Consider the following 20,429-nt stretch of genomic DNA (forward strand, 5'->3'; position numbering starts at 1 on the left):
ACCTAGGGTGAAAAGTTGAATCACAGACATGTAAAATGGGGTTTAAAGAAATGAATTATTCAGAAAGACCAAAGTGAAACCTCAGACATCTTCTTAGTTCATTAATCCTGCATGAGCAAAAGTAGTAATCAAAAGACTGTATGCAGAAAAAGAGGTATGCTTTTAATTCTAAAAATAAGGGACAAGTTTGAGTTTAGGATCCTTATAATTGGGAGGTACATTAATTTAAAAAAGGGATTAGCGAAGGCATCCATCCTGTACAAAGAAAAAATTAGCAGAAATTTTAGCATAGAAGCCCATTATAAGGTTGCCTGCTGGAGACTTTGGCTGGCTTTATAATTTATTTTTCCTTTTATACTGCATCTGTGTCTTCAACCACTCCAAGGTCTCTGTTACTCTGCACATTACATTAACTCATAGTTCTCCAGGATATTCCTTGAGAGAAATTTTCTTCTTCATGTCTACAGTACAGTGTATTTTAATTCTGGTCTTGTATTACTTATCTACTTGGTGCTATAATCTACTGACTAAATTATTTCAGTGACCTCTGTGCTGATCATGCACACTACTGCTGTGCTGTGAACCCATTCCAGAGATAAAGGCTTGAGGTGGCACAGGAACATGAGTCCTTACCATGTCATTGGATTGATGATTCAGAGTTAGGAGTATGCTGTTTCATATCTTTCCTCCAGTTTCTTACTCTAGGTTTCTCAAGCACTTTTTAACACCCCCTTCTGCCTTCATATATCTTACTCCATAAGATCATTACTGTAGCACTTTGTGTGTCTGTGTGTGTGTGTATTTCTACAAACTGCTTCATACAGGCAAGAAGTTTTAGGAGAACGACTACTGAATGAGTGCAAATGAGCAGAATATTATGTCTCAAATTTAGATGTGGCATCTCCAGGATACAGACGTTGCACATTCATGAAGTAATGCAGCAAAGGTTACATGGCTTCATGTAACAGAAAACATAATTAGAGCTCATCAGTTAAGCATTGAAACTCCCTCTTAAAATTGGTTCTCATAATTAAATTTTTTACAACTGTATGCTGTAAATCTTGCAAAGTAGACACCAAGTAAAGCTTTAATTTCTTCTCTGGTGGCAGCACTATTTAACCATATCTGCCTCCATTTTGCCATTCTCTCCCCCCAGCTATTCAAACCTCTCAACTGTGCTGTACAGTACATCACTTTAAATAACTGATCCTGCTACAGAAGGACTTGGAAGAGAAAAAAATAACATTGCTTTCAGTTGATGCACTGCAGGACTTCATAAAGAGAAGTCTGTACTGCTGTACAGTAGAAAGTTCAATGCAGAGAGCAGGAAAAAGCAGCATCATCCACCACTGGTACTAAAGACATTCACAGGGAACCAGAGCCTTAGGTTTTGGACTAGTTTCAGTCTGAAAAAAATACTATGACACTCGCCTTGCAAAGAATCAGAAGCAGCATCTTTTCCCACATAGCCTTGATTGTACATGCTGTTTCCTTTTACTTAAAAGGCCTGTGGTTTTGATTCACAGCTAACAGTCAATAAGTGCAACCTAAGCTGCTCTGGTATCTAATATTAGCCTTCACCACAGTTAAGTGTCAGTAAGAAAGAATTATGCTTGCTCCTCCCATAATTCAGTTGCTGTCATTTAAACAGCACCAGTCATGCAAAATCATTGAGTTTAATGAAAGTATTGACATTTGTAAAGTTGTATTGCTAATGCTTGAAAAAAAAATGGATAAATGAAATCTATTAAGTAGTAGAATGTGTGTTTACAATTTTCAACAGTACCTCACTGAATATGCATTTTTATACTTGCTGTTAAAAAAAATGCTGCACTGTTAAAACACTTGTATCAGCAATTTGCTCTAACTGGGAGTGTCCAAGGACACAGGCAAAGCAATATCTGTGGGCAGAAATAGTGTCTTTTTCTGGATCAGCAGGAAAAAGCTGAAAAATAATTTCTAAAATATCTAAATAAATTCTGAACTGTTGCTTTTAACTGCCATTCAGCCTTGAAATATGCTGCTTCTATTTCTATTTAAGCCTGGAAAGAGCTTCTAACCAAATGTTGAGGTTTTTCCTATTGGTACAATCTAGCTTGCCTAAATTATTTAATTTTCTTTTATAGGTCATTCTTATGCAAGAAGCTAAAAGTAATTAAATTTGCAGGATGAAAACATGGCACAGGCACTGCTGGTACCACCTGGACCTGAAAGCTTCCGCTATTTTACTAGAGATTCTCTCGCAGCCATTGAAAAGCGTTCTGCAGAAGAAAAAGCTAAAAAGCCCAAGCAAGAACATACAGATGATGATGATGAAAATGGTCCAAAACCAAACAGTGACTTGGAGGCAGGAAAGACACTGCCATTTATTTACGGTGACATACCTCCAGGAATGGTGTCTGAACCTTTGGAAGACCTGGACCCATATTATATCAATAAAAAAGTGAGTGAATTATGTTTTGCACAAAATAAATATAAATTTATATACACATACATATACACATACATATACATATACATATACATATACATATACATATACATATACATATACATATACAATTTAATCACAAAATGTGATGGTTGGAACTATCAATCTGCTAAACATCCAGAATCATCTTTTGATTTATGCTCTTCCATATTGTGACTGCTTCAGTTCTGTTGAGTTACTTGCTATTTAATTCATTGTCAGGAAGATGTGTCTTCCTTGATCTTGCCTGAACTTGAGAACAGAATGAATTATTTTTATTTCAATATTAATAGTAAGACTGGATATGAGAAAAGAGATGTTCCAAGCATGGTTTTGCAATGGAAATAGTTGTAGATAACAAGGTAGCATCCACTCAATTTAGTGAAATAGAGGACTGTAACCATATTCTTTGTTTATTTATAGCCATCTAACATATGCAAACTTACATATGAAATACATGTATGTCTATATGTGTAGGATGTAGAGACTCTGTAAATGTTGGTTCATCTGAAACTACCACAATGCAAACTATTGCTTGAGGTGTTTGGTTTTGCTATGTTAGATCTCTACTGCAGAGCTGTCAATTAAAAGTCTCTGGCAGACCATGAAAAGGCTTATTTTTAAGGAAGGAATTGCAAAAAGACCTTTTTGGTGTTCTGAAGAGTTTTCATACAGAAAGACCAGAGAAAAGAGTTATTAAATAAAAGCCATGTATCTTAGTTACGTGTGTGGGGCTGTAACACTATGGGACCATTAGCAAACTTGTGCTCCATGAAGAATGCAAACTCCTAAAAAAGGTGTATTTTCCTTTCCAATTTGCACAGTCATACACAATCCTCCTTTTCACATGATCCCCAAGTCAGTGACTTGGAGATAGAAAAGGTAGTTCAAACAGACACATTCAAGTAGAGCGTTTGACTTTTTAAAAGTCAAGATCTAGAGTAGAGTGTATGGGTTTTGGTCTCATAGCAATCATGCATACAATTGGAAGCAGACTGATGTTATTTGAGTTAAGAGAAAGACAAGGAAAAAACAAGTATTTGTTTTCCATAGCTGTGATTAGCTGTAGACTGTTATAAATCCTCCAGGGTCTGAAATAGTCCAACCTGGGAACAAGCAAAAGTACCTTATGTCCTGCACTGATTAGTACAGGTGACAGTAAAAGCCAGTTTTCCTCTATACTCATGTTTATTTCTGTGTGTTCCTTTAGCAGCATCAAGATGTTCTCTCAGTTTCTGATAGACCTCAAAGTGTTGTAGGTAAGGAGAGTGAAGGAAGATGAAGAGGTGGATAACACCCCTAATTTAAAAAATGCAGGTGTTTTATGGAGAGGTACTTGGGACTATCTTTTCTCATCTCTCTGAAACAGAGATAGAACTGGACACAGTTGCTCTATTGACAGCCTGAAGCATTCCAGGCTGCCATCAAGATAAGAAACTTGATGTTGAGTCACTATAAAAAAAATCGAGGCATAAAATACTTTAAACTCCAAAGAAACTTTGTTTGCTAGAAAAAGATCATGCAAATAATCTCACTTTTGTGGCTAAATTTTTGGTTGTCTTTTGTTTGTAAAACAGGTTTAAAAACTATGGCCTCAGTAATGGAAGCAGAAAAGAAAGCAGAATCTGTATGCAATTGTATAACCTAACAGTAGTGAAAGTTAAATAAACAATGTTGTAGATAATATAAATATGTACATTATTAAGGAAATGTAAAGAAATTAAAGCTCAAAGAAGTAGCATTGCTAAGGGTTATTTAAATTTATATTGTTTGGGTTATAACAACAGTTACATGCACATTCTTACTTCAAACATAATTGTCAGTACTTTTCTGGAATAGCTGCAAAACTTCAGGAATAAAGTTGCATAACTGAGTTCAGGGATAAAATTGTTTGAACAAGTGAAGTTTCAGCAAGCCTGAGAAGTCCTTAAGTATAGTTTCTAACCTCTTTTGATCAGAAAAAGTAGTCAGATTTTTTTGAAAAGCTCATGATAATGATAGATTTTTTAAATATATGAGAGCAATTAGTAAACTGTAGGATCTTTAGTCACAGGTGACATCCATGTTTATGTTACCTAGCAGTATAATTATGCTCAACAGAAAACAAATGGACATCTTAAATAATGGACTAGAATTAGTCATCCCTCCTCTGGTGATAGTAGAAACTACCCTTAATCATTGACTTGTCAGTGCAGAGGAAATCATATGTGAATACAGTCTGTCTTCAGGCTCAGCTGCAGCAGTGACCTTGGGACAGGCAACATCTTTCTAGCATTTCCAGCTGGGTGAAGGACTGTAGGGCAGGGAGAAATGCCAAGGAGTGTGTGTCCGTTCTCTGCCACCCTCAGTGTAAGCTTGGTGTTATCCTGTGATCAGGCACCACCTTTACCTATTTTCTTTTCCACTGTGAAGAGGTTTGCTTTCCTTGCTCGAGATGACTGTCCAAAGAGGCAGTGAAGACCACAGAGAGGGCAGAATTTTTCTGATCATAGCCAAGTTTTTACAGAGAATGGAAATCAACATGGAGAACAGTGATACTATATAGCTCTGCTGAGAGTTTAACAAAGACTCTATTATGTTAACACAAAGCGGAGCCATTACCATCGACAAAGAGCCAAAGGAATGAAGAATAATTATGTCCTGAAGAAATTTCAAGCAGCACCGAAGATGCAAGTAAACCTTATTCACAGACAAATACACTTAGGCAACAACTGCCCAAAGAATAAACTGAACACAAACCATAGGTTTATCAGACCAAAATTTAAATGATAATCACTAGCTAATTTTTTCTGTTCACATATAGGGGAATTAAGAGCACATTTAAAATAGAAAATGAAGGCAAAATTATTTTTACATTGTGGTTGATTTTGTAATGACAATTTCTCCTTGTCAGTATATATATATGTGTGTATATAATTGTCAAGTATTTCTTCCAAATACAAACTGGCATTTAGAATTGTCCTTTTGCTATTTTGGTTTTGTTTGTGTTTGCTCACAAGGTGGAATGTATTTGATAAATTTGAAGCTCTCACTTTAATCAAAGACTTCATAAGAAATAAAATTGAAATATTTTAGTGGCAAAATCCTGCATTTTGGTTTAATGATATTCTGCCACTGTTTTTTGTAATTCCCACTAATTTTAATTACATCATAATTCAGTCCACATGGTGGCAAATTTTGCAAACTGGAGAATTGGTTGTGGAAGGCTTAGTCCATAGTATTCATAGAAATCAGTTATTTTCCTACCACAGGTAGACAGTAGAATGAAACTTGCACCTCTCAGGTAGAGAATGGAAACTTTTAGTAGGAAGTAAAGATATGTATGTAGTCAACACTGTATTTTAATTTTCTATTTATTTTTTGCAGACTTTCATAGTATTGAATAAGGGAAAAGCAATTTTCCGATTCAGTGCCACATCTGCCTTGTATATTTTAACTCCTTTTAATCCCATCAGAAAAATTGCTATCAAGATTTTGGTACATTCATATCCTTTTTCTTAATGTTGATTTACGCATTGCTACTGATGACTGAAATAATATTTTTCATGTGGATATACAAATGTGTCCATGGGAGTGAACTATGCTAAATAAATATATATTGCTCATCCTTAAAAAAAAGAGGCAATATCCCATTGTGAATTGCAGTATGATCTTCATCCCTCCTGAGAGAATTCTCTACTGAACCACCTAAATCTGTCAGAGTTTAAATATCAGGCTTTATATCTAGAAGGAGACCTGATCCCATACTAAGCCCTGCAGCTAAGGCCACATTAGTGACAAACCATTGCACTTGAACATATCTAAGGTCAGACTTTTACCAAGACCAGTAGTACTATTCATGAACTAGACTCACTTAGCAAGGACAAAAGAGCATGGGTAAAGAGCAGCTTTTTTGGCATTGTGTTTTCAGCATTGGGATAGGTGTCCTATAAAAGATTCAGGATAAAGGAGAGTATTTTCAAATATATTTCAATCATGCTCAGAGAAAAACTTGGGCCTCGAGAACCAACCTCTGACTAAAGATCTTTTGGAACAATCCACCTGTATTAAATAAGTAATTACATTTGGGTAGTCATTTCATGATTTACAGAATTAAAGATATGTTTAAACTTCATTTAAAACCTAAAGCTGCTATAATTACAAAAGTATTGCATTTTTTTACAGACGTGCACCATAATATGCCAGATGGCACACCATTTAAAATACATAAAATGATGTGCAAAGCTTTATTTTTAGGCTTTAGAGTGTCATGTTATTTGTACACACTTGTAAACACTAAATATTTTTATGTTATTTCAGTGTTATAAAGCTGTCCTACTTTTTTGACTTATGTGCCTTAACTATAACCTACATTATTCAGCATGCTTATCATGTGCACTATTTTGACCAACTGTGTATTTATGACCATGAGTAACCCTCCAGACTGGACAAAGAATGTAGAGTAAGTTAAACATTTTTACTTCTTTATTTTTACGTCTTTGTTTTTGTGTGACTCCAAACAACAAGCATTTATAAAAATGTAAATGCCAGAATGGGTTTTTCCAGAGCCAGAAAGAATCAAGATTCCATGAGATCATCACTATCTTTCCCATTTCCCCTGAATGACTTAAATGATTTAAGGGTAACACCATGTTTATTAAAATTATGTCTGAGGAATATCTGAACTTCTGTTGTGTAATACAAACAGGAGCTCTTGTCCTTGGATATTCTGAGCTGTAAATCAGACAAGGAGCTACAGATGTGCATGTAAAATTGTGCATGTAAAATTACATGAGTATCTGTGATCTCATCACAGTGGGACTTCTATTGTGCCATACTGATTTAAGCTCAGAAATGCCTGCCACAAGGACACACAACCCACAAACCACAAGAAACTCAAAGTGCCAAGGAAAGGGTTTTATGAGAGAGTAAAAAAGAGCTGACCTAAATAAGAATATTTCTCTCTTGTTCATGATTATAGTTGCATGTTGATTCTTTAACAAAATACAGATATGTGTTTTCCTCTGAACTACTGTAGAATCACAGCATAGTTTGGGTTGGAAGGGATCTTAGAGATCATCCATTTCCAACCCCCTGGCATGCAGGGACATCTTCACTAGGTCATGTTCCTCAAAACCCTTTATGTTTTTGTTTGAAATAATACTACTCATGAAAAATCTGCTTCTAATTACTTATTGCTTCTTTCATTCCCTCCTTTTCTCAAAGAGCCATTACTGGTTTTTATTTATTTATTTAATTCTCTACATTAATGAAACTTACACTGAACTCTGTTTAGGAACAACTACCATTAAGTCATTCTCAATTAACTGTGATGATGGCTTGTCAGCATTGCTGGGAGTCTGAAAGGAGAGCAGAGGGGTCTGTAGGCAGAGTTCTGAGATCCATGTGGGTCTCAGGAAGTGCTGCATTATGCTGATTATAACTGACTATTCTGTGTTGTTAAGTGAATAGCTGTTCCCACAGGTAAGCTGGTAATCATGCTCCTCATCTTTGAGAATAACAGTCTGGGAATGCTTTCTTATATGTGATGATTATTTATGAAACAAACATATACTACAGGAGTTAGTATAGTTATTATCTAGAACTGATTTTTACAAAACTCTCTGATTTAGGCATAAAAAATTTCTTCAGTTTTTGTTACACTTAGACATCTACCTGATTTATGAATGCAAGCAAAGAGGCAACCCTGTGAGTGCCAAAGAATGTACATATAAATATCAAAGTCTGAAATGTATCCATAAATACTAGAGTCAGAAATTATTTGTAAGCACAAGAACTGAGATCAAATCAACCTTTTAGAAAATAAGTAGCATATATATCAGGTTCAAATTTCAACAGACTGAACAGCAACTACAGTATTTAGGGCAAGTGAAGTTAATAATTTACTCCCTTCACTTCTAAGTATTTTTTCTTCTCTTTTAAGTCATCTTTGCTAAAGTATGGCACTGTCTGGGAATATGCAAAAATCCATTATTCCTGCTCTGATGATTTTCAGGTACACTTTCACTGGAATTTATACCTTTGAATCACTTATCAAAATTCTTGCAAGGGGCTTCTGCTTAGAAGGTTTTACTTTTCTGCGAGACCCATGGAACTGGCTTGACTTCAGTGTCATTTTAATGGCGTAAGTGGTTCAAGAACTTTTTAAGCTTTTAGGGCATGAAATTAGTGGAAAATATTATTATAATAAATGTATTTATTTAAAAATACTGAATTTTTGCAACCTTTTAAGTTTAGACCCTGTATCACACATTTTAGCATTCATAAATCAAAGTAAAATATGGCAGAAGCCGAAATGGAGTGTTAGCCACTAGTGTAATTACTGCTGAGGGACACTAATTTCATGTCCTACATTTTTCTGCTCACTAGAAATGAAGCCATCCCTTTGACTTCATGTTACCATCCCATTACAAGCTAATTAGTTTAACTAGATGTTCAAATACAAATCAGTGAGTTTCACTTCAATGACTTTTAAGCAAAATTGATGAAAATAATTATTAAAGTGAAATGTACTGAAAAAGACAGGTAAATTTTGAAGCATGATTGCTAGTATTGCCACAGAGGTTTTGAAGACCCACATAATTAGTATAAGCTCTGCCTCAATTCTGAATAACTGTGATTTAATTCTACAGGTATGTAACAGAATTTGTAAACCTAGGCAATGTTTCAGCTCTTCGAACTTTCAGAGTATTGAGAGCTTTGAAAACTATTTCTGTAATTCCAGGTAAGAAGTAGTTGGTGTAAGGTGTTAGGCCCCTCATATCTCCAACTGTTATTTGTGTGCTGTCATTGTGTTTGTGTGTGAACTCCCCTATTACAGATATGTGACAGAGTTTGTGGACCTGGGCAATGTCTCAGCGTTGAGAACATTCAGAGTTCTCCGAGCTTTGAAAACAATATCAGTCATTCCAGGTGAGAGCGAGGTTAAACACCGAGGCTGACTTTCGTTCCATTGAATTCACTTCCTTTGAGCATAAGTCTTGCTGTTTGCTGCTCATGTTGCCAAAAGAAAAAAAAAAAAGAAAAAAGAAAAAAAAAAAGGCATGGATCATTAACTTAGTTTATGATTCTTTGCCTTTTCAGCATTAGCTTCTTTTGTTTTGCAAAATCAGCCTTTGAGTTTAACAGAGTCTTGCATGAAACATAAAATACGAGGCCTATGGGTTATTTTGCTTTGTTTTTCTGCATTTTTTGTGACTAATTGCCTCTACATTACAAAAGCTTAGTGCTATGGCTTTCTTGGTCTTGAAATTTTTCCTTTTTTTACCACTTGAAATTGACATTCGTCTTAAAAATATCTAGTAACAACAAAAGAAGATACCAAAGAGGAAATAAATTATGCACAGGAAAGTTTATCAAATGCAAACGATTTTTTCATTCAAAATTACTAGCAATTCTATCTCATGCTGCTTCACACTGTTGTGAAGTCATGCTTAGAATTAACTGGAGATTAAATTATTGCCAGATTATTTAATGCAGAGGAAAATTAGGAAATGCAATCAAAACTGTACAAGAAAAGCATGATTGATAAAGTTTCCTGCTTGAGAATATTATATATTTGATTTATTGAAATATATGTACATTGCATATTCATAAAAATGAATCTATTTCTTTCATTCATCTTCACAAGCTCTGAGGCTGCTCATGAAGCTTTACCTTTTGAGAAATAAAAAATAATTTCTTTTTAAGTGTCTGCATGGCCTCTTAATTATATGGGAAGGGCACAGATACTCTGTGATAATTCTATGGATCTTTTTTCTTTGCAGGCCTAAAGACTATTGTAGGAGCCCTGATTCAGTCAGTGAAGAAGCTCTCAGATGTGATGATCCTGACTGTGTTTTGTCTGAGTGTATTTGCACTGATAGGGCTGCAGCTGTTCATGGGCAACTTGAGGAATAAATGCCTGCAGTGGCCTCCAGACAATTCTACTTTTGAGATAAACATTATTTCCTACTTTAATAGCACAATGAATGAAAACGGTACATTGGTTAACATGACAGTGAGCACGTTTAACTGGAAGGATTACATTGAGGATGAAAGTAAGAATGTCTGATATAACTATTTTAATATATTTGTGGCTAAAATATGTAATTATTTTAGAAATATAACATTGAGGGATTTATATTTCTGCCTTGTGTAGAACTGCTTACAGCCACTGATTTACAGAGATCAAATACCTACAATAAAAAATACAACAACCAGAAAGGTTCCTAAACAAACTGCAAAGTGATCAATAGCTAGCAACTATGATTTAAAATAATTTATTTTTATTTTATTTTATAACACTTTCAGATTTATTCGATCTATTCATATATATTTCTAATGCTTTCTACACAGCTCATTTTTACATTTTGGAAGGACAAAGAGATGCTCTACTTTGTGGTAATAGCTCTGATGCAGGGTAAGGCCCTTTCAAAAATTATCTGTTATGCTCTGTAGAAAAAGAAGTAACGAGATCTAGTTGCAACTCTATATTTAGCAGGGTTACAGAACTTACGGAGTTTTGCAGCTAAGTGAGAATTTCTTACTGGAGTCAAAATGTTTTACACTCTGGCTAAAAAAAAATACTAATTAACTGTTTCCTGCTTGATTAGAAAATGAAATTGGTTTTATTGATAAGGTCTGAAATTTTTTTAAGTCTCTTTTGTTAATTCACTGATTGAAGAAAGTAGGAGGAAACAAGAGGTAAAAATGAGAAAGAGAACATATTAAGAAAATATTAAGAGAATATTAAGAAAGCATAGCAGTGACTTCACAGTTCAAGATTGAACCTGTGTTTTCAAGCCTAACTCTTTCACTTCTGCCATTTACATGCCAGATTATGAGCCTAGCATTGTTACCTGAACTTGGATGCCTGACTGACAGCAGTGAAGAGGGTCACTAAAAATATATATATCAGCATTATGTGGGTAATCCCTAATACTACAATGGGATTTAGTTAATAATATTTTTTAATCTTTCTGTAACCTTAACAACATTTTAGCAATTATTTCTTCCAGGAAGTAATTAATTTGGAATAAAGATTCTATTTGCAAAATGTAATTGAGAAGAATTTTAATATTTAGGTAATTTCAACCAGTGAGGTGAAAAGAATGTCTTTCATTTACTATGTTAATAGTTAAATTCTTGAGTTTTTTTTCTGATATAATTTAATTGTAATTTATGGATTTTCTGTTGAAAAATAATGCATATTCTTCCAAAAGATAATACATATTTTCTAAAAGGGAATAAAAGTTATGACTAAGTGCCTCCTGTTTGATTTTTACATAGACAATGCCCAGAAGGATATATATGTGTGAAAGCTGGCAGAAACCCCAACTATGGCTACACAAGTTTTGACACCTTCAGCTGGGCTTTTTTGTCACTGTTTCGGCTAATGACTCAGGACTTCTGGGAGAATCTCTATCAGCTGGTAAGAAATTATTATGACATAAATAGTAAACTGTTGGTGATGCCCAAAATTACATAAATAGGTTTATTTTTGCATGAGCTGAGAAAATGAAGTTGTGGAATAATATATAGATATGCTTTCTACTCCCTAGACACTGCGTGCTGCTGGCAAGACATACATGATATTTTTTGTTCTGGTGATTTTTCTGGGCTCTTTCTATCTGATAAACTTGATCCTGGCTGTGGTCGCCATGGCCTATGAAGAACAGAATCAAGCAACAATGGAAGAAGCAGAGCAGAAAGAGGCAGAATTTCAGCAAATGCTGGAACAACTGAAAAAGCAACAAGAAGAAGCTCAGGTAATGATGGAAATTGTACTTTCTGAATGAAAAATCTTTTATGATTAAGAACACGACCAAATTGTGCAATGAATTACAGAAAATAAAAGGTCACGTTTACCATGCAAGTTATAAAAGTGAAAATAGCCAATGAAAACCAGGAACTAACCAAATACTGAAAAAAGCAAGCTAATGGTACAGAAAATAATGTTACTTCATTCACCAAAAGATTGTAAAATAAAACATTTGTCATAAGAGTGCTCTAGAAACCTGATTTTAAGTTGTCATAAATAATGGTGCTTTTATGTTACAGATCTTATAAATAGCATGAACAAATCTAGTGATATTACTTCTGATTTACATCTGAGTTAGAACTGCCAAGCATGATATACTTAATAACTCTCCCTAAATATTCATCAAATAGAAAGATTGTGATCAGTGTTCTTCTAGGTTTTTCTCCAGCAAGATAATTAAAAATATCGCTAATTGACACTCTAGTAAATCAGTTTATGCATTCTTAGAAAATGCAAGCAATATTCAAAGCCAGATGAGCAATATTCATAGCAAATGTATTACTTCAGAATTCTTTTAAAGTAATCTTTGTTTCATTTTAAAAGAGAAGAAAATTATTTAAGAAAAAGACATTTTAATAGATACTTTTGTGAAAGGTTTTCTTTTCTGAAAGGAAAATATATGCAGCAGTTCAGGTCTGTGAGTCAGCCATCTGTCTAATTTCTGGGCTGATTTCCCACTGCTTTACAAAAGGTATTTAGCAATTTTTAACAGGACAGTGTTTATAAAATGCTAGCAAATTTGAAACTCCTATGAAACTCTATTTTTGGTATTACTTTGCAGGTACTTTCACTAAGTTAGAATGACTCCATAAAGTGCTAACAAAAAGACAAACTCTCTGTCTTTTGCTTGAAAAGAAACCTTTATGTATGACTTGTGAAATGTAATCAGCATATCTTTATTTTAGTCATTAAACGTTATCCCTGCAAAACTCAAATTTAGAAAGGTTGAATGTCATCAAAGTGTATATTGCTGTGTTTTTCTTAAATCTTGTATTTTAATGCCTTAAAGGCAGTAAATCACATTATACTAAAAGATATCTTCAGGGTCATCAAGATGTTTGTGTATCGAGAGTGGGGAAAATGAAGCTGATCCAGACTTAGAAAGAAGAATAGAAAAAGAAACAGAGACTATAAGTAATATTGAATTAAGACCCTGGAAAGCCATACTTTTTTAAATGACTGATCACTACATTAATTATAAGTAAAACATTATTACAGTCAGGATCTCTTTTGTTTGTGAAACAATACAAGGTGGATCACTGAAGTGTTGAATTACTTGCTAAGGCAAAAAGTAGTTTGGGACCCATCTCTTCACCCCCTTGACTCTGAACCTATTCATCCACAAACTTAAGTCATCACAGTGGTCTTTGGATTGCTCCACTTGTTTGACCTTTACTATTATTAATATGAAGCAGATGGGTGATGACTCAGCATCTGCTACCTTTGTTTCTGTTAAAGTCTTCGAAGGATGATATTCTGAACCAGTACGACAAAATTTTGAGTATTGCTTTTTTATTTTATAAACACTTCAGAATCCTTTTAATACTCAATTTAGCAGAAAAAGTCTGTATCAAGTCAACTTCTATAGCATGGGGTTTATATTGTGGCAAAGAAAGACATTAATTCATACTATAAGCTTTCAAACTATCCTTTCCTGCTGTAAAGAGATATGTCATCATTCCTGAAATACTTGGCATTGAATATAATATGTTTTGCTGGATAATTACTAGTCATCTTTGTTACATAACCCTAGTCTCTTGCCATTTATCACACCACCCTTTTTTGTAAGCTGAGAGCAGCCTATCATCTCCCCAAAGATATTTCCACTACAGAATTTCATCACAATCTCCCACACTTCTTTCAAGGAACAGCACTGGACATACTATCAAATTCTTCCTCTTTTAAAGACTAAAAGAACTTTTCTCGAATGAACCAAAACAAGTGGGCTGACCACTGTAGTTAAAGATACTGGTCCTGTGTTTTGGGATGACTCTTCTCCAGTAAGTCATCTCATCTCTTTCCATCAGAGAAGAAATTTCAACTTTTTTTCTTTTCTCAGGCTGTTGCACCAACAGGCAATAAACATACGTTTGCATATCTATATCAAAGACCTAGAGCGCCTAGGGTGCAGATACAGTGGGACGTGTGTGGGAGACAAAACATGAAGAGGGAGAAAGGGCTTGAAGATGTGTCTAGAGGTTGTGCCTGGTACCAGCAAAGGCAGAAGGAAAGTAAAGGGAGTGTTCTTGCAGTGAAGACAGTGAGGAAAGGCTGGATTCAACTGCTTTCATGGTGCTCTCTGGATTTTGATACATGGACTCACATGATGAATGCTAGGCATTAGATTTCCCTGTAAGAACTCAGAAGGGATCAGCTGAATTAGAGCATGATGTGCGGTTTTTCTCAAGAGAAAATGGAATAACAGGTCTGAAATACATGAAAAAGCACTATGTTACAATTTTTTTTACTACTTTTATTTTCAGACAAGTGTCTTGTGCAGCAATTCTTTAACAAATAGTGTAGTTATTCTTCTGCTGAAGTTGGTGCTTCAAATACCCTCAATAGCTTCAAAACAACTCAACAGTTTATCTTCAGTACAATTTGTTTGGGTATATTTACACACTCAAGAGTGTATGAAAAACATTATTATCACAGTGATAATAAAAACCAGTTGATAGAAAACTCTTAAATTATTGGTTTTTTTGCCTACTAAGAACACCTTGTTTTGTAACTTGACAGACAACAGCAGCAGTAGCAGCAGCATCCGTTGCATCAAGAGATTTCAGTGGTGTAGGGGGATTAGGAGAACTCTTGGAAAGCTCTTCAGAAGCATCAAAGTTGAGCTCAAAGAGTGCTAAAGAAAGAAGAAACAGAAGGAAGAAAAGAAGACAGAAAGAAATGGCTGAAGCAGAGGACAAAGGAGATATTGATAAGTTCCCTAAATCTGAGTCAGAAGACAGTATCAGAAGGAAAAGTTTCCGCTTCTCCACAGAAGGAAGTCAACTGACATATGAAAAAAGGCTCACTTCTCCTCACCAGGTACAGCACTTCTTTATTAAGTCATGTGTGTCTACTCTACTTTTATTACTGATATTACAGCAGGTTTACATATTAGAAGTTATGTAAATGGTAAATGAAGGAAAAATCAGTGGCAGTACCATTCAAAGTGTAAGTTTAAGATGGTTTGATCCATTCTATTAGCAAAGGGATAAAAATGATGTACCACAAATACTTATAAACTTAACACATTTCTGAAAATGTATTTCTGAGGATGTGTCTAGTAGACTAGAGAAAGAAAGATTAGTATTCATATATATGCATTAATGAACCATATATTCTCTGTTCTAGATCCATTTCAAAACTATACAAATATGTCAGGTTTTTAGCAGACTGCAACGTCACCAGGAAATCCCACATTACCGTTAATTCTTATTATTTTCCTTAATTAGTTTCTTTAATGTGAAGATAATGAGAAAAATAGCATTAGTAATGCACAATAAGGACAAACTACGCAGGGATCTTTTGGGCAAGTATATGTAACAATTTAATCATACTGTTCTTCTTCGTTAGAAATCCATTATACATGATGGAGAAACATTGCAATCATAGGGAAAAAAGAGTAGTTTATGAAGGACCTCCAGAAATCATTTAATCCGAAGTCCTAAACTCTAATCCCATAAATCAAAGGGTCTCCTGTCACTTCAGGATATGCCCCCTGCACTTGGCAGAGGCCAAACCTTGAATCCTGGGTCCAGTCATAGGTACCTCAGTACAAGACAGATACGGAGGTGCTGAAGAAGGGCTTGTGAAGGTGTAGAGAGTGAGTTATATGAAGAAAAGCTGAAGAAACTGAGGGTGTTTAACCTGGAAAAGAAGAGGTTTAGGGGGCAGCTTATCTCTTTACAACATTCTGGAAGAAGATTGTGGCCAGGTGGAAGTCAGCCTATTATCCTGGGCAACCAGTGACTGGATAAGAGGAAATAGCCTTAAGATATGCCAGGGAAATTTCAGGTTGGACATCAGGAGGAATTCTTTCATGGAAAGGATTGTAAAAATTTGGAATGGACTACTCAGGGAGGTGGTGGAGCCAGCATCCTTCGAGGTGTTCAAGAAATGACTGGACGTAGCATTTAGTGCCAGTTTACAAGGTGGTGATCAGTCAAAGGTTGGGCTTGATGATCTTGGGGGCCTTTTCCAGCTTAAATGATTCTGTGCTACCTTCGCTTGTTTCAAGGCTACACAGAGTTATGTCATTTTTAGAAAAAATCACTCAAAATGTATGTCTTCAAAATGATAATGTGTGGTCTGATCCAATAGATGACTTTTACCTATGAATACCATCAACTTATTAATTAAAGACAGTCTTGACAATTTCTTTTTTTTGCATTTGTAACAAAGCTTTGGGGCAAAAGTTGACAGCATACAACTAAAACTTAGGTGCCACAAGAGCAAAAGAATTGCAAACAGCAGAATTGGTAAAGGCAGAGCTAATTTGTTTTGTTAGCCATGGAGAAACTCCCTGGTGAGACAGGGACAGAGCATGAAGCAGTGAGGCAGAATGGTAAGGGGTGATAATCTGCTCAGTTGGGCCCTGTAAGAGGTTTTGTCCCTTGATACCATATTCATATACCTTTTGATACCATATACAGATGAATGATGCAGTTTGCCATAAAAGTCAAACCTTCCTTTCAGACCTTACTATCCAATAGCATGTAGACACATAGATTTCTGCCTCTAAGTGTGTTAAAATTGCAGCCATTTTGGCTAATATCTTTTGTCTCAATGCAGCAGGGACTTGCAGAACAGACATTACTTCTCGCAAATCCCTGAGGGGGCTGATCCAATTAGCTGTGCTAAAAACATGGTAACACCTATTGGAAAGATTGGCCTGCAAATAAAACACAGCAGCAATGGGAACATTCTCTAAAAGAACAAGGGTATCACCGGTAGGCAGATGAAACTCTGGTGAGCATGTCATTTTTTGAAGGACTGTAGGTTGGCCAGATTTATTTACAAGGAAATGTAAAAAGGGTGTAGTAATTAGTTTACTGCTTTGTCAGAATTCAGTGTCATATTCCATAGAAGCTACGGACTTTTTTTGATAAAATTATCTTTCAGTATAAGCAAAACAGCACTTTTTCTCCAGCCAAGTTTACATAAATGGCTTAGCAAAATCATTTGGCTGATATTTTTCAAGTAACTCAGCCTGAGGCTGACAGCCAGCATAGAAAATTTCAGCCCAAACTATTAAAATTTGAGATAGCTGTAAGAGCAGAAAAAATTACATCTCGTAATGGTAAAAACCTTCCAGGCCTTATAACAGGCAGTTCTACCAGTTCAGCACACACATAATTTATATATCTGACAATGCATATACAGAGAGATATATACGGGTTGATATATGTACATATACATTGTTTGATTTTCAAAACATTAACATAGGTTTATGTAATATAGGATAGTTTTCAATTTCACTCTATCCTATGGATCAAACCCATTGACATTACATATGAGGACTTTCCACCTGCAGAAATAGTGAAAAAGTGACAATAGTCTCAAACCAGGTTTTTGATGAACCAAGATGTGAAGATTTATAGAAATGCAGAACTGAAAAAGGCAGAATGCCAGGTTACTTTTCTCCACAATTAGTACTTATTTTATTTATTCATGAACGCTGTTAATAAAATATGTAGCAAGGGAGAAGAACACTTCATTAACCGGGTTCTACTGTAATTAAAAGATGAATTACCAACAACCACTGATTTATTTTTCTCACTTGTAAGAGAATGTCTTTAGATAACAGTGTCCCTAGTAAATACTTGCTTTGGGCTGCCTGATAACCAAGTGATGCCTTCTGGCAGGGGTGTGCAACCTGCTATGGCAGGAGAACTATGCCTAAGAGTGCTGCTGCTGTACTCCAAAGCTTCCCCAAGCTGCCCCCTGTGTCTTCTAGTTATTTTTCCCACACTATTGAGGTTATTGGGAAGAGGTCAGTCAAGTTTTTTACATCAGTTCAGAAGGATTTCAATGGCAAACTTAAGATCATTTCTGCATCTACCAAATAAAACAGAAAAGCGTGATCAGTGAGTATTATTGGCTGTTATCCCTAGGAATCCAGGGGATGAAGAACACAAGTAAAAGACTTTTAGCTCTGTACTGTAGTTGGAGGAATAAAAGACAAGTACCTTCAAAATCTTGATAGTGATATTGAAAACAGCACAGTCCATGCCAGTTCTGTGTACCTTCTTCACTCAGAACTGTTCAACCTTGCTTATGTCTTCTGCACAACTTTTCCTCAGTCCTCCTACATTACCTTAAAAGAATTTTTTCCCCTCTGCTTCAGGTCCCCTGGTGAACACATTCCCCTAGTGGACACACTTATACTATGGAAGAAAAAAAAATGACTATCTCTCCAGCACTATAACTATTCTTTAAAAAGCCAAGAACTTACAACTTTAGTTCTAATGCTGTTTGTTTGGTCTGTTTTAAATCTTTTACAGTCTCTGTTAAGCATTCGTGGTTCTCTGTTCTCACCAAGGCGCAACAGCAAAACCAGCATTTTCAGTTTCAGAGGTCATGCAAAGGATATAGGATCTGAAAATGACTTTGCTGATGATGAGCACAGCACTCTTGAAGACAATGAGAGCAGAAGAGATTCTCTCTTTGTTCCAAATCGACATGGAGAAAGGCGCAACAGTAACATTAGCCAGGCCAGTGTGTCATCTAGAATGATACCAGCCCTTCCAGTAAATGGGAAGATGCACAGCACTGTGGATTGCAATGGAGTGGTTTCCTTGGTTGGAGGACCTTCAACTCTAACTTCACCTACTGGTCAGCTTATACCAGAGGTAATTGTAAGCAAGCCAGTAATTATTACACTTTGTTTCAGGCACAGAATTTTCTCTTATTCTTCATCTCTGCATTCCTTATAATTTTTTTAAGAAATAATTTGCAATAGTTTCCAAATAAGAGAACATAAAGGAAAAAAGTCCTCAACCTCCTATGTCTAAGTCTTAGTAAAGTAGTATATTCTTTTTGCTTTCAGCAAGAGATCTACACATAGAAAAAAAAAAAAAGATGAATTGAATTTGAAAATTTTTATATAGTTTCACTTCAACAAAGTAAATATTCAATATATTAATAAACCTATAGCTTGGAAATATGTATAGGAAAATTATCAAATTAAACAGAAGGTGGTTACTACTCACATGATAGTTATTAGAAATACCGCTTTCTGAATTTTTCTCAAGAACTTTTTTCTCATAGCTTTCATGAGAAAAATATGTACAATTCTTATGTGCCTTTGTAATTACATAACATTTTAGTCTCAGTTTCAGACTTCTGTAACCTAAGATGTTCTTTCAAATATTCAAATAAGCAAGCCTTTTCCATACATAGTATTTATTATTATTATTACTATTATTGTTATTATCACTATGAAGGAGGTACAGAGCAAAAATTCTGTTCAGCCAGTGATGTAAGCGTGAACCACCTTTGGTCCCATAATGTGTTGGTATTGGGTCCTCCAGTTGATTATTTGTAACACTGTACAAATTCCCACTGAGTTCCTCAATAAAGAAGAAAGAAATCCTGACAAGAACAGAAACAGTCATTGAAAAGCATAGAACATTGAACAAAGCTGATTTGATTTTCACTACAATATTTATGCAGTAAATACTGTCAATTGGTTGTTGAAAAGGATGGTCTAATTCCTCAGTATTTCATTACAGGGCACCACTACAGAAACAGAAATAAGGAAAAGGAGACTGAGTTCATACCAAATTTCCATGGAAATGCTGGAAGAGTCTGCTGCAAGGCAAAGAGCAATGAGCATAGCCAGCATACTTACAAATACAATGGAAGGTATTTGGTACTTTTTATCTGACAGGCAGTTCAGTGAAGTTCTGCTAACTACATGTACAGAGAAATTATTTATGTAATTTCCTTTGTTAATGTAAAACTGGACATCTGGAGTTTCTGAACACCAGATTCAAAAGGTTTTTGAACATTTCTAAGGTCATTTACACAATCTGAATACTTAACCATGTTTCATGACACCTTCCAAAATATTACTTTAGTGAGTGGACTAATAGAGATAAAACAATTGTAGCTGGGGGATTGCCAGAGCCTCAAACAGAAAATACAGGGATTTTTTTT

The 20,429-nt window shown here is 35.2% G+C and overlaps 1 protein-coding gene across 4 annotated transcripts in view; it reads left to right on the forward strand.

The window, feature by feature from the left end:
- Positions 1-2,146: 2,146 nt before the first annotated feature.
- Positions 2,147-20,429, forward strand: part of LOC130255720 (sodium channel protein type 2 subunit alpha-like) — a 53,342-nt gene continuing 35,059 nt past the window's right edge. Inside the window, exons 1-12 of one of the 4 annotated variants that reach the window (XM_056496695.1) lie at positions 2,147-2,443; positions 5,837-5,955; positions 6,822-6,911; positions 8,466-8,594; positions 9,103-9,194; positions 10,237-10,509; positions 10,808-10,871; positions 11,741-11,882; positions 12,013-12,219; positions 15,012-15,311; positions 18,773-19,120; positions 20,003-20,135. In XM_056496695.1, coding sequence (XP_056352670.1) covers positions 2,177-2,443; positions 5,837-5,955; positions 6,822-6,911; positions 8,466-8,594; positions 9,103-9,194; positions 10,237-10,509; positions 10,808-10,871; positions 11,741-11,882; positions 12,013-12,219; positions 15,012-15,311; positions 18,773-19,120; positions 20,003-20,135 — 2,164 coding nt within the window. In that variant the 5' untranslated portion in view covers positions 2,147-2,176. Of the gene's footprint in view, positions 2,444-5,836; positions 5,956-6,821; positions 6,912-8,465; positions 8,595-9,102; positions 9,195-9,290; positions 9,383-10,236; positions 10,510-10,807; positions 10,872-11,740; positions 11,883-12,012; positions 12,220-15,011; positions 15,312-18,772; positions 19,121-20,002; positions 20,136-20,429 lie in introns of all 4 variants that reach the window. The other 3 variants (XM_056496697.1, XM_056496694.1, XM_056496696.1) reach the window with 3 other exon arrangements.

This window comes from Oenanthe melanoleuca, chromosome 7 (assembly GCF_029582105.1).
Source record: "Oenanthe melanoleuca isolate GR-GAL-2019-014 chromosome 7, OMel1.0, whole genome shotgun sequence".
In the NCBI taxonomy this organism is placed as follows: domain Eukaryota; kingdom Metazoa; phylum Chordata; class Aves; order Passeriformes; family Muscicapidae; genus Oenanthe; species Oenanthe melanoleuca.